We start from the raw sequence: 12,301 nt of genomic DNA, 5'->3' as shown, positions 1-12,301 counted from the left end.
ACAGGGAACCTGATGTGGGGCTTGATCCCAGGACCCTGGGATCATGACTTGAGCTGAAGGCAGATGCTTAACTGACTGATTAACCAGGCGCCCTGTAAATCTGTCTTTCAAACTAGAAATTCCACTAGGGGTATGGGTGCATTTTTATAACTTTGACAAGCTGCATGTGAAAATCTCAGGCCTGGTATCCAGGCCCAGCCTACAAGACAACCTCTGCCTCCCTGCTGATCCGTGAGGGGCTCACCACCCTTTCCCATCTTCACGCCTTGGTCATCCTCAGCAGTCTGTCCGTGTCCAGCTTCCCCATCAGGAGGAGTGTGGACCACAGCCCAAGGAAAGCCCTGGGTTCCAAAGCAGGGAAAGGGCAGGGACCATCTGTGAATGCCTGTGAGTGTCACATGGGCCCTGAGCACGGACTAAGGTGTATGGAAGTGTAGGGTGCCAGAACCCACCGGGCAGAGGGGCTGTTGTGATCACTTGGAATCCCTGAGACAATTTGAGGCAACCGGGAGGCAAGAACTCTGGACTTGGGATTTGTTTCCTGGGAATGATACTTGGGGTGCTCAGGGCAGAGATCTGTGATCCCCTGCTTGAGAGAGGTGCTAGGGGCACTTCTGGCTGTACTGTAATGAGGGCTTCAAGAGTCTGATCCAGCTTCCAAGGTCACTGGGGCTGCCCCAGACCAGGGGTCTCCAGCCCTAGAGCATTGGGGGAACTTAAGATCCCACTGGAATAAGGCCTGCCATCAGGCCTCTCCACCAGGGGGCACCATGGATCCAGTGGAGCCTGTATGGGTTCAGGGGTCCAAGAGGCCCCTGGGCAGGGAAGTCGCTGCGTCGCGGAGTGTAGAAGATTCAGGGACAGGCGCCCCGGAGAGTGAGTGTGCTGGGGCTTTGGAGCCGCGCAAAGATCTGGCGAGGAGAACCCTGGCTGGCATGGAGCCATGGGGTGTCCAGGTCTGGGATGGTCGCACTAGAATCCCTGGCCCCACAGCATCTCCCGAGTCTCGGTCAGGGCGCGTAGAGCCTCGGGGCGTGGCCAATCGGCCGAGGTGTGGCCGGGGGCGGGGCCTCTGCTGAGCAGGGGCGTGTTTGGTCGCGGGGCGTAGCCTGCGCTGGGCGGGGCTACGCGGAACCCGGGCGGCGGCGGCCGCGGCAGGAAATCGGGGCAAGGCCCCGCCAGCGCGAGATCCCATCCCAGTCCCGGTCCCCGCCGAGAGCTCCTCGGACCGGGCCATGGACGCAGCAGAGCCGGGTAGGCGGTCCGGGATATGGGATCCGAGAGGGACCTCCCCCAACCGTACCCCACTTCCTAAATTGAGTGGTCTCGCCTGTCCCTTTCCGTTCAGAGAGCGGGGAAAGGAGTCTCGAATGGGAGGGACGCGGGCATCCTCCACTGTGAGGACCCCCAAGCCGAGAGGGGCCCAGAACATCATTCCCTCGCCCCCTCCCCCTTTGGAGTCTTCACCCCGGATGCCTGGGGGAGGGGGCCCAGGAAGGGGAAGTGGCCGCTTCTGCTTCTGACATTTGTGATGGGGGCAGGGTGTCATGACCGCTGATGGGGAGGGCAACACGGCAGACTCCCCACTCGGCTCCTCCATAGTCAGGGGAGGGGGCATTGCTGATCTGGGCTCCCTAGAAGGGGGGCTGTGGCAGAAATGTGGCAAGGTCTGACTTGTATTTCCGGCTGTCTTTGTGTCTCTGCTGTGTATGTCGAGTGTCATTCGGTCTTTATGTTCCTCTGGTTTCAGTCTGCCCCTATGTGTTTGTGCCACAGGCTCTGTGCCGGTCTCTCCCACGTGTATTTCCATCTGTCTGGCCTGAGGTCCATGTGGTTCCATTGTCAAGCTGGCTCTCTCCCCAGGGACAGTGTGGCTGCATCTGGGGCATCTGTTTTGTTGCTTTGCTTCTGGGCCCATGTGTGTGTGGGTGTCTCTGTTCCTCTAAGCAGCTGTCTCTGTGTTGGGTTGTGCCTGAGTCCATCTGCCTGCCCTGAGTGGCTTCACCCCCAGGCCACACTGCCTCAGTCCTGACTCTGACACCCGCCCCCCTCCTGCACTCTGTACAGGTCCAGAACACTCTCTGTCTCTCTCTCCCCAACCTCCAAACAACTGGCTAAGGGCCTAGGTGTCGGTGCCTCCGTGGGTGGAGGGAGGCTTTGATTGGCCCATGTATGACACTCCCCTCCCCCAGGGCTACCCCTGGCTCCAGAGAGCAGGAAGAGGTACAGTGACATCTTCCGGAGCCTGGACAACCTCGAGATCTCACTGGGGAACGTGTGAGTCTGAGCCTGGGCCACCCCCAAATCCCTAACCATTTAGGTGCCTCATTAGGAACCTATAACATCTGGGTCCACTTACCTAATAACCTGAGAATCTAAGATGGGTCCTTCCAAAACACCTGAAAAATCCCAAAATTCAGCCCCCCAAAACCACTGGAAATCCCTAAAATGGTCCTAGTACCCCCATAGATCCTTGTGACTCCTTAAACATTTGAGATCCTTATAATCCCACTCTGTGAACCCCAGATTCACCTGGGACCTTTCAAACTCTCTCAAGTTCCATTAAAAAAAACGAACTTCACCTGGTTCTCCCCCCCGCCCCCCAAACCACTCAGACCTCCCAGATACAAGAGATGTCACAGAGGTGATATCCAGGACCATCACTCACACTGCCCTGGGGGCCCCCAACACCCCTAAGCAAGACAGACTGGGTGGAGGGTGGCATCCTGACACCATTACCTCCCAGGACCCTTGAGATGCTGCCTGGAGACCCTGTGCTCTCAGGAGACCCAGAGCCTGACAAGACCCCCACAGCCACTGAGGTGAAGGGCGGGACCAAGGAGGGCGGGAGGAGGGCATCTCCAGGGGGAGGGGCTCTAGGGGGTTGAAGCCCCTGCTCTGCTTGCTCCTGAATGCTGTCTCCCTCCCCCTCAGACCAGGGAAACCAGACTTTGGAGTGGCCCCTCCCTGGAGGGTCCTGCGCCCCTTACAGGTAGGGGGCTTTGAGGAGGGGTTGGGGGGAGTGGGGGCAGAAAGGAGTCCTTCTTCAGCTAGTCATCACCCCCTGCCTGTTCCGCACACCAGGGACACGGCAGTACACACGAAAGAGCTGAGCCCCTGCCCTCAGGGAGCCCTCAGTCTGGGTGGAGAATCAGTATAAAATTGCAACCTGGACAAGATCATAAAGGGGTATTTGGGGGAGCCATAGAGTGTAGAATAGGGGTCACTGGTCTGGTCGGTCTTGGGGCTCAGGGAAAGCTGCCACAGAAGGTCAGAGTTCGGAAGTCAGAGGTCCACCCCCCTGCCCCAGGGGAAGAACTGGACTTGCGGCTCATTCGGACCACGGGGGGCGTGGATGCAGCTCTGGATTATGCCAAGACCTGGAGCCGCTATGCCAAGGAGCTGCTGGCCTGGACGGAGAAGAGAGCCAGCCTTGGTGAGGGCCCCTTCTGCCCGGCCCCAGGCCCCAGGCAGTGCGCACACCCTGCCCAACTCAGACCCCTGCTGTCTCCCCCCAGAGCTAGAATTTGCCAAAAGCATCATGAAGATCGCCGAGGCTGGCAAGGTGTCAATCCACCAGCAGGTAGCTATGACCAGACCCCTCCAGAACCTCAGCCCTGACCCCCTAGATCCTCAGCATCCTCCAACACCAACCCTCCCCCCCCCCCCCCCCCCCCCCCCCCCAGGGCCACATGCCACTGCAATACATCTACACCCTGTTTCTGGAACACGACCTCAGCCTGGGAGCCCTGGCCATGGAAACAGTGGCCCAGCAGAAAAGAGATTACTACCAGGTGAGGGGGCCCTGCTGCATGCACTATTCCATTCACACCTCCCCAGGAGAAGGCACTTACCATCAGTGCCATTTTGCTGATGAGGAAGCTGAGGCAAAGGGATGCTGAGGAACTTGCCCAGAGTTACCCAGCAGAGATTCAAACCAGGCTTCCTGTGCAAGTGCAAAACTGCTTCTGTTTGTTTGCAGGACTTGAGCGGGGGCAAAGCGCTGAGTGTTCCCAGGAAGAGAGCTTTGGCATCTCTGGGTCCAGGCTTTAGAAAGGATGAGGTGGAGAGCCGGTGGGTGGGTGAGAGTGCACACCCGGGAGAGGGTCCAGAGGATGAAAGGCACATGGTAGCGGGGAGCGGAAAGACCGGGTGGCCCTGAGGCAACACCCCCATCTGTCCTCCTTGCCAGCCCCTGGCAGCCAAACGAAATGAGATTGAGAAGTGGCGGAAGGAGTTTAAGGAGCAGTGGTTGAAAGAGCAGAAGCGGATGGTGAGTCCCGGCAGGGTGGGTAGGTGCGCACCCGCTGGGCTGGCGGAGGAGAGGAAGAGGCTCTGATCTGTCCCCTTCTGTCCCTGCCCCCACCCCCCACGGCCCCAGAATGACGCAGTGCAGGCTCTGCGGAGGGCCCAGCTCCAGTATGTACAGCGCAGTGAGGACCTGTGGGTTCGCTCCCAGGCGTCTCCCGAGGACCCGGCACCCCAGGCCTCGCCGGGGCCCAGCAAACAGCAGGAGCGGCGGCGGCGATCTCGAGAGGAGGCCCAGACCAAGGTGGGGACCCGGCCCGGAGCCCCCCCAGCGCTTCGGCGCACCCCGCCCCACACTGTCCCACATGTGCCCGGTCCCTGGTTTCCCCAGGTGCAGGAGGCCATGGCGCTGTACCAGACCTGCGTCCGCGACGCCAACGCGCGGCAGCAAGACCTGGAGGCCGCCAAGCAGCGGATCGTGTCGCATGTGCGCAAGCTGGTGCTGCAGGGGGACGAAGTGCTGAGGCGGGTGAGACCCTTTTCCACTGCCGCCCCATATTCTCCTTTGGCCCCAGCTGAGGGCCCTGTGCCCCTAACCCGTCCCCAGAGCTTAGGACTTCTTCTCCCTAGACAGCCAGTTTCCACCCTCAGTCCCTGACCACACCTCAGCCTCGGCGCAACCCCCATGGGGTCCTGTCTCCCCCTCCCCCCACCCCTCCAAGCCAGGCTCTGACCACGCCCCCCAGCTGCTTCTCATTGCTCGCCCCGCCCCCAAGCCCTGGCCGCACTGGTGTCTCTAAAGGTCAGGCCCTGCCCCTCTCTCACTGCAGTTTGCGCTCCCCACCCCCGCCGCAGGTGACCCTGGGACTGTTTGGGCTTCGAGGGGCGCAGGCCGAGCGTGGCCCCCGCGCCTTCGCCGCCCTGGCGGAGTGCTGTGAGCCCTTCGAGCCCGGCCAGCGCTACCAGGAGTTCGTGAGGGTGCTGCAGCCCGAGGCCCCACCACCGCCTCCGCCTGCCTTCTCCTTCCAGGAGTTCGTGCCCACTGCGCACAGGTGGGCCTCCCCCCAGCAGCGGGGTCAGAAATGAGCCCCAGAGACAGTTGCAGGCTGTTGGCACCACCACGCTGAGTACTTGGGGGTCAGAAAACTCAAAGCCTCAGTTCTTGGATTTAGTCCGTAAGGCTCTTGTGGGGGTGGGTATTCCAGTTCTGGGAGAGTCCAAACTTTAGGGTTACTGCACTACTGGGTGCTCACTGGTGTGCTTGGAGTTGGGTCCTCCTAGATGCAATGCATAGGTGATGTCATCCCGGAGCAGTTTCCTGGTCCTCAGAGCCCTCAAACCACTCCTTTCAGCTCTCCCCTGGACACAAGAAAGAAGCTTTCCTGCCCCCCACCCCCTCGGCTGGATGAAAGTGCAGCGGAGGCAGGCCCTTGGGCCGAGGCAGGCTGGCAGGGTGAGCGGAGTGAGGGGGCAGTGGGAGTGGTGCCGGGGCTTGGGTCAGTCCTAATTGACCTGTTCCCTCCTAGGAACTCCAGGCCCGACTCCAGGCAGCGACATGGACAGTGTGGGCGGTGGCAGCGAGTCTCGGTCCCTGGACTCTCCCACTTCCAGCCCAGGTGGGGCCAGGACCTGGCCCTAACCCGTTCCCTACCTATAACTCTCCTCTAGACACTGGCCAGGCTCTGACCCTCCATCTCTAACCTATCATTTGACCTTTGATCTACCTGCACCCCTGACCTATTTTCCTCGTCCTCTGATCCATTCTCTTGAGCCAATTTCTGAACCACTCCCCAGATTGCTGACCCCATTCTCCAACCCCCAATCTCTGACCTGACTTACCTCCTGACCTCTAACCCTTTTCCCAAGGGCATCTGTGGGTGGTTCTGGAAAGCCTAAAAACCAGGAATATCTCCTTAGCCCTGGAGCTTCCCCGTGACCCCTGTGACCCCCAACCTCTGTGACCCTCTGTCTCTAGGCTCTGGCACAAGGCGGTTGGTGAAGGTCTCATCCACAGGCACCGAGTCCTCAGATGACTTTGAGGAGCGAGACCCTGGTGAGGCTGGAAGCAGGTGGGGTGGGGCGGGGGGTGGACCAGGCACCCCTGACCCTGTGTCCCCACAGACCTGGTAGATGGGCTGGAGAACGGTCTAGGAAGCCCCTTCAGGAAGTGGACGCTGTCCAGCGCGGCCCAGACCCACCGGCTGCGGCGGCTTCGGGGCCCAGCCAAGTGCCGCGAGTGTGAAACTTTCATGGTCAGCGGGACCGAGTGCGAGGAGGTGTGGCCTGGGCCCATCAACCAATGACCTCTCTGACCCCAGTGACCTCCCTGACCCCAGGCACCTCCCCAACCTGAAATCCCTATGACCTTTCTGCCCTTGGGACATGCCCTGATCTAATGATGTCCTATGAGTCCCCTGTCCCCTGAGGATCCCTCTAACCTCTCTTCCCCCGCTGACCCCTGATGACCTCCCTGACCCTATGACCTCCCCCTCAGTGCTTTCTGACCTGTCACAAGCGCTGCCTGGAGACTCTACTGATCCTCTGTGGACACAGGCGGCTCCCAGCCCGGACGCCCCTCTTTGGGGTCGACTTCCTGCAGCTGCCCAGGGACTTCCCGGAGGAGGTGCCCTTTGTGATAACCAAGTGCACGGCCGAGATAGAACAGCGTGCCCTGGGTGTGCAGGTGCTGCCTTGACTCTTGACCACCCCCAGTAGTGACCCGGCCCTCCTGATGGCCGGGTTCGTGAGCCAGATGTCTATTCCCTGCCCCTGCCCCGCAGGGCATTTATCGGGTCAGCGGGTCCCGGGTCCGTGTGGAGCGGCTGTGCCAGGCTTTGGAGAATGGTCGAGCATTGGTGGACATGTCAGGAAACTCGCCTCATGATGTCTCGAGTGTTCTCAAGAGATTCCTCCAGGAGGTGGGTACTCAGTGGCTCAGGGGTAGGGGTCGGGCGGGCTCAGGCTGAGGACCCTCTGCAGCCCACCCACACCCATGTCCCTCCCGCCATTCCACCCCCAGCTCACTGACCCCGTGGTCCCCTTCCACCTCTACGACGCCTTCATCTCTCTGGCTAAGACCCTGCATGCAGACCCTGGGCACGACCCTGGGACCCCCAGCCCCAGCCCTGAGGTTATCCGCTCGCTGAAGACCCTCTTGGTGCAGCTGCCTGACTCTAACTACAGCACCCTGCGGCACCTGGTGGCCCATCTGTTCAGGTGTGCACTGTCCCTGACCTTGAAATGTGACTTCTGACCTGAGGCACGGATCTGTGGCCCCGTCCGTGGACGTATGACTACTGACCTCTGGGACTGACCCCTGACACTGACTTCTGATCTTTGCATGTGTTTTCTGAGCTCTGAATTTTAATACATGATTCTAGACTTTGGGAGCTGACCCCTGATCTCCATTGCCAGGCATGTAGCTGCCGGTCTCCAACAAGGCCTGGGACCACTTACCCATGACTTGGGCAGGTTGCCATGAGCCTGGCCTATAGCTCCTACCTGGTGGCCAGTGACCATGCATTCCATGCTCTGATCTTTTTCCTCATACCATCCCCAGGGTGGCTGCACAGTTTGAGGAAAACAAGATGTCTGCCAACAACCTGGGCATTGTGTTTGGGCCAACGCTGCTGCGGCCACCGGACGGTCCAGGGGTAGCTGGTGCTGGCCCTGTCACCTGCCTACTAGACTCTGGGCACCAGGCCCAGCTCATCGAGTTCCTCATTGTATACTACGAGCAAATCTTTGGGATGGACGACCTCCCCGTGGCCACTGAGCCCCCGCCTCAAGACCCCAGTCCAGCCCCTGGGCCCCTCATAAACAACAACCCCCAGCCACCACCCTCCTACCTTGCTCCAGATCCCCTGCCCCCAGTCCTAGCCTCGGACTCTGACCCAGACCCTGAGCCCCACGGTACCTTGGAGAAGCATCCTGAGGCCCCGCCTCCTGAGGTAGGAACCCACTGGGCCCACAGACATGGGGAGGGCCTTCTCTCCATTTAACCCTCTCACTCTCCTGTCTTCCTTCCTTCCTTCCTTTGCCTTTAAATTTTTCTCTTTCATTCTCTCTCTCCCTAAAAGTGAGGAATGGAGTGGTGGGTAATAATAATGGAGGTAACGAGGAATGACAGGGTACAGCTCTGCAGAGTTACTAACGTAGGTGATCATTTATTCCTTCAATAGAATATTTATTGAACACTTACTATGTACCAAGCATTGTTGTAGTAGGCATTACAAATACATCAGTGAGTAAATTATTCAGAGACCCCATCCTTTTGGTGACTGCATTTTAGTGGGAAAGAAACCAATGACAAATAAGAAATATGGTATAATGTCAGTTTATAGGACATTACAAGATGACAAGTACTATGGAGAAGAAAGGGTAGTGTAAGGTAAGAGACATTGGGGGCACCAAGGAGACGTGGAGGGCAGTCTATAGCAATAAATATGCTGTGGCAGGTCTCATGGAGAAGGTGGATTTGAGCTATGACTGGAAAGATGTGGGTGAGGAATGAGCCAGATGGAGATCTGGGGAAGGGTGTTCCAGAGGGAACAGCCAGTGAAAAGGCCCTGAGGTGAGAGCATGCCTGGTGTGTTTAGAGTGCAGCCCTGAGCTGTAATGAATTAGTGAGGAGAAGGTGGTAGAAAGTGAGGCCAAAGAGGGGTCTGTGGAATGCCATGCATCGTGCATCTACTATGCATGGGCGCTTTATAGGCTTCCTGTCATCTTCAACAGAGCCCTGAGAGGTAGATACTGTTAGTGAAAACCATTTACAGATGAGACTCCTCCTGGTGGCTTCCCTGTCCCTCAGATCCTGCTACACACACCATTCCTAAGAGCATGCACCTCCCCTCCATAGCGGCCCAGAGATGGTAAAGGGGCTGTCAGTGAGCGCTGGGTCTCTGAGCCATGGAATGGCTCAGAAAGTGCTCAGGACATGTAGAAAGAACTCCAGCTGCTATTACCATTTAGCTAAAGGATCAACTGAAGGATGTACAGATAAATTGAAAAGCAGGTGCAAGTTCGCAGAGCAGGATGGAGACAGGTAGTTCACCTGGTCTTAATGCGGACATGGCTAAGTCACTCCCTGGGCTGGCTCTCTGCTGAGCAAGGGCGTTCCTTCCTTCATGGAGCCCACAGTTTGCGATTAATAATATTGCTCCATACAAGGGGACAAGCAGGATACTGTTAAAGGGCATCGTCTACCCAGATACCAAAACTGCGACAGACCTTTTACCTGTCCAGGAACAAACCCTCAGCTCTCCAAGAGTCTCAAAGAACTGGGATTTTATTGTTGGGGTTTTGGTCTTGGGTTTGTTCCTACAGATTGCAACTCCACAGAGTGACCAGAGAGAAGTGGCTGAGGACACCAAAGAGGAGGGAGGGGAAGGTAAGCATGTTGGGGAGCAGCCCAGGAGTTATAGGGGTGTCCTTGCCTGGGGTGGCTTGGCTGAGAGATGACTCCCCCGAGATAATCCAGAGGACTTAGGGGTGCTCAGCATTGACCATGCCAACCCACAGTGTCCAGCCAAGGTCCAGAGGACTCACTCCTGGGGACACAATCCCGTGGCCACTTCAGCCGTCAGCCAGTGAAATATCCCCGGGGCGGCGTGCGGCCTGTCACCCACCAGCTGTCCAGCTTGGCCCAGGTAGCTTCCAAATTGAGCGAGGAGACCCCTGCCACATCAGTGACCCGAGGGAGTTTGCGGAGGCGGGGACCTGGCCCCGCTGCTGCCTCCTCCTCGCCTGAGGGCAGCCCTCTGCGCCGCACCCCGCTGCCCAAACATTTTGAGATCACCCAGGAGACAGCCCGGCTACTCTCCAAGCTACACCATGAAGCTGTGCCCAAGGCCACCTGCTGCCCAGACCCCCAACCCGAGGAAGCCGAGGACCATCTCTGACCATCCCAGCATTCCGACTGAGGGGGAAAGGACTAAGAAGGTGTTCAGTGTTGGGGGTTCTGGAGACTTCCTGTAAGGAAAGACTACATGGCCTGGGGGACTAAAACCCTTTTTGGAGCAATATACCAGGATCCCCCCCCCCCCCACCCACTAGACATAGGTCACTGCCCATCAGGGCCACTCAGGTTCAGAGGTGAATCAGGGTCAGTACTCAGGGTCAGTACAAGTCATGGGATCCTTGGTGTCCACCCTAGTCCCTGACCCCTGGAACAGGGGTGCCTTTTGCTACTTTGGTTGGTGGCCACTCCCCCACCTCCGCCTGCTTCCTTTGCTGACCTCAGGTAACCAGCTCTTGGAGGGTGTGGGCAGCCCAGACTCAACATTCTGGTGGTACCTGGGGTCTGATGGCCTGGGAATAAACCGTGTCCTTTATAGCCTTGAGTGTCTTTCTTTGCCAGGCAAGGGTGATGGGAGAGCTAGGTGAGGGCAGCATCCTTTGGCCCCGTTTTACCCACCAGAGGAACCAAGGCCCCCTTTCATCCCGACACATCCTTGAGCACCTACAAGCAGTACTGGCTGGGCCTGGGCACCAGGCTGAGTCACACCGGCCCGGCCCTCCCGGAGCTCCACGTCCCCGATCCGGTCCTGCATAATCAAACAAATATAACAAAGTGCAGATAACCGGGACAATGGGGCTGTGTGCTCTGGGCCGTGGGAGCCCAGGGCCGCCACAAGCCGGGGCCGGACAGGGGGCAGCGCTGCCGGGGGCGGAGGGCGCGGGGGCGGGATTTCGAGAAACTTAAGTGTGGCCCCAGGGTCAGCTGGGGCCGGAGAGGTCCGAGGGGTACCGGAGGCCGCTGCGCGCGGTATCTCGGTGCTGGAGAAGCGGAGGCGGGGCGGGGGTCCCGGCGGTGGGAGACCAGTCGGATCAGGGCGTGGCTTGGAACTCGGCGACGGATTGGACGCCAGGGAGCGGGCGGGTGGGGCCGGGTGGGGGCGCGGACCCTGAGACCACCCGGAGCTGTGCCCAGGCTGCGCGAGGTCACGGCGGGAATTCTGGTGCAGTGAGTGACTCAGCCCCCGGAAGGCTCTAAACTGCGTGCGTGTGAGGTGGGCGAGGACGGGGGCGGGGGTCCCGCGCCGGAAGTGGAGGGGCGACCCAGAGGCCGTGAGGCCGAGAGGAAATGGGGGGGCTGCGGTTCCGGGAGACCCTGTCCTTACCGCGGCTGCAGAGGCGGGGTTCCCCCAGGTGGTGGAGACGGGGCGGGGCTCCCCCAGGTGGCGGGGGCGGGGCGCCGCGCCCAGGCAGGGACAGGGGCGGGACCCCGCCTCCCGTGCTCTCTCGGCTGCCCGCGCTCAACGCACCGGACGCTCCTCCGCTCTGCGGTGGCCACCAGGCTATGGGTCTGGGGCCTACCCCGACCCTCCGGGAGGCCGCCCCGTCTGCGGCGTGACGGGCGGCCCAGGTGAGCCGGGTACTGACGGTGGTGGGTGGGCGCGGGTCCCAGGGAGGGCGCGGCACGTGCCTGTGGGGCCCGGGCACCGCCCCCTCCTCCCCTCGGTCCCAGCTCCTCCTCCAGCCCAGGGGCGCCCGCCCGCCACCGCCTTCCTGACCGCCCCCTTTGTCTGGGAGGCCGCCAGGGTCCTCCGTCCCACTCGTAATGGCCCGATGCCCCGCCCGCTTTGGGAGCACTCGGGCCCAAAACCCGCCGCCCAACTTCTGGGGCTGCATAGCTGTCCACTCTGGTCGACCTGGTCACTGATGTAGGAAAGAAGGACCGCCAAGAAAGAATTCTTGAGACATCTTTGGTGCAAAAAGGTGGTTTTATTAAAGCACGGGGACAGGACCCGTGGGCAGAAAGAGCTGCCACTGGGGTCTTGAGGAGTGGCCCATTATATACTTTCAAGTTGGGAGGGGGTTAGGGATCCCTAAGTCTCTAAGGAATTCTGGAAGCAAGGTTTCCAGGACCTTGAGGGGGTTAGCTCTTGTTGAGGAAAGGTCATTTATTACCGTCTAATAAAACCTTAGTCATGAGACCCTTCCGATGTATGTCGGTGGGCCATATGCTTGGGGGATGATTCCTAACATGTATCTTGGGTTTAGAGATAAAGGAAATTTCCAAAGGAATGTTTATATGTTAAAATAGACTTAC

At 59.4% G+C, this 12,301-nt stretch overlaps 2 protein-coding genes across 4 annotated transcripts in view; both read left to right on the top strand.

Moving 5' to 3' along the window:
- Positions 1-137: 137 nt before the first annotated feature.
- Positions 138-10,594, top strand: GMIP (GEM interacting protein). Of its 3 annotated transcripts, XM_032412545.1 has the most exons (21): positions 138-1,254; positions 2,193-2,277; positions 2,747-2,822; positions 2,935-2,992; positions 3,311-3,436; positions 3,519-3,583; positions 3,687-3,794; positions 4,193-4,273; positions 4,382-4,552; positions 4,640-4,777; positions 5,104-5,300; positions 5,601-5,701; positions 5,775-5,864; positions 6,224-6,301; positions 6,370-6,524; positions 6,743-6,931; positions 7,029-7,166; positions 7,268-7,464; positions 7,808-8,198; positions 9,574-9,637; positions 9,769-10,594. In XM_032412545.1, exons 1-21 carry the CDS (start codon positions 1,236-1,238, stop codon positions 10,146-10,148), a joined length of 2,907 nt encoding a protein of 968 aa, XP_032268436.1. In that variant the 5' UTR covers positions 138-1,235; the 3' UTR covers positions 10,149-10,594. The 3 variants fall into 3 exon arrangements, with proteins under 3 accessions (XP_032268436.1, XP_032268438.1, XP_032268437.1); XM_032412546.1 differs by lacking the exon at positions 138-1,254 and having other exon boundaries at positions 2,199-2,275; XM_032412547.1 differs by lacking the exons at positions 138-1,254; positions 2,747-2,822 and having other exon boundaries at positions 2,192-2,277.
- A 632-nt stretch (positions 10,595-11,226) lies between these two features.
- LPAR2 (lysophosphatidic acid receptor 2) overlaps positions 11,227-12,301 on the top strand; it is a 13,425-nt gene continuing 12,350 nt past the window's right edge. The window contains exon 1 of the mRNA XM_032412261.1: positions 11,227-11,258. The gene's annotated coding sequence lies outside the window, so the exon portion shown is untranslated. The remainder of the gene's footprint in view (positions 11,259-12,301) is intronic.

Source organism: Phoca vitulina, unplaced genomic scaffold, assembly GCF_004348235.1.
Source record: "Phoca vitulina isolate PV1807 unplaced genomic scaffold, GSC_HSeal_1.0 scaffold13, whole genome shotgun sequence".
NCBI classification, from domain to species: Eukaryota; Metazoa; Chordata; class Mammalia; order Carnivora; family Phocidae; genus Phoca; species Phoca vitulina.
The sequence above is the reverse complement of the archived record's forward strand: the minus strand, read 5'-3'. Positions and strand labels throughout refer to the sequence as shown.

Coding starts and splice junctions, on each gene's coding strand:
- GMIP (XM_032412545.1), top strand. Junction 3,795..4,192: donor AGAAAAGAGATTACTACCAG/GTGAGGGGGCCC, acceptor CCTCCTTGCCAG/CCCCTGGCAGCCAAACGAAA. Junction 5,865..6,223: donor CTCTCCCACTTCCAGCCCAG/GTGGGGCCAGGA, acceptor CTCTGTCTCTAG/GCTCTGGCACAAGGCGGTTG.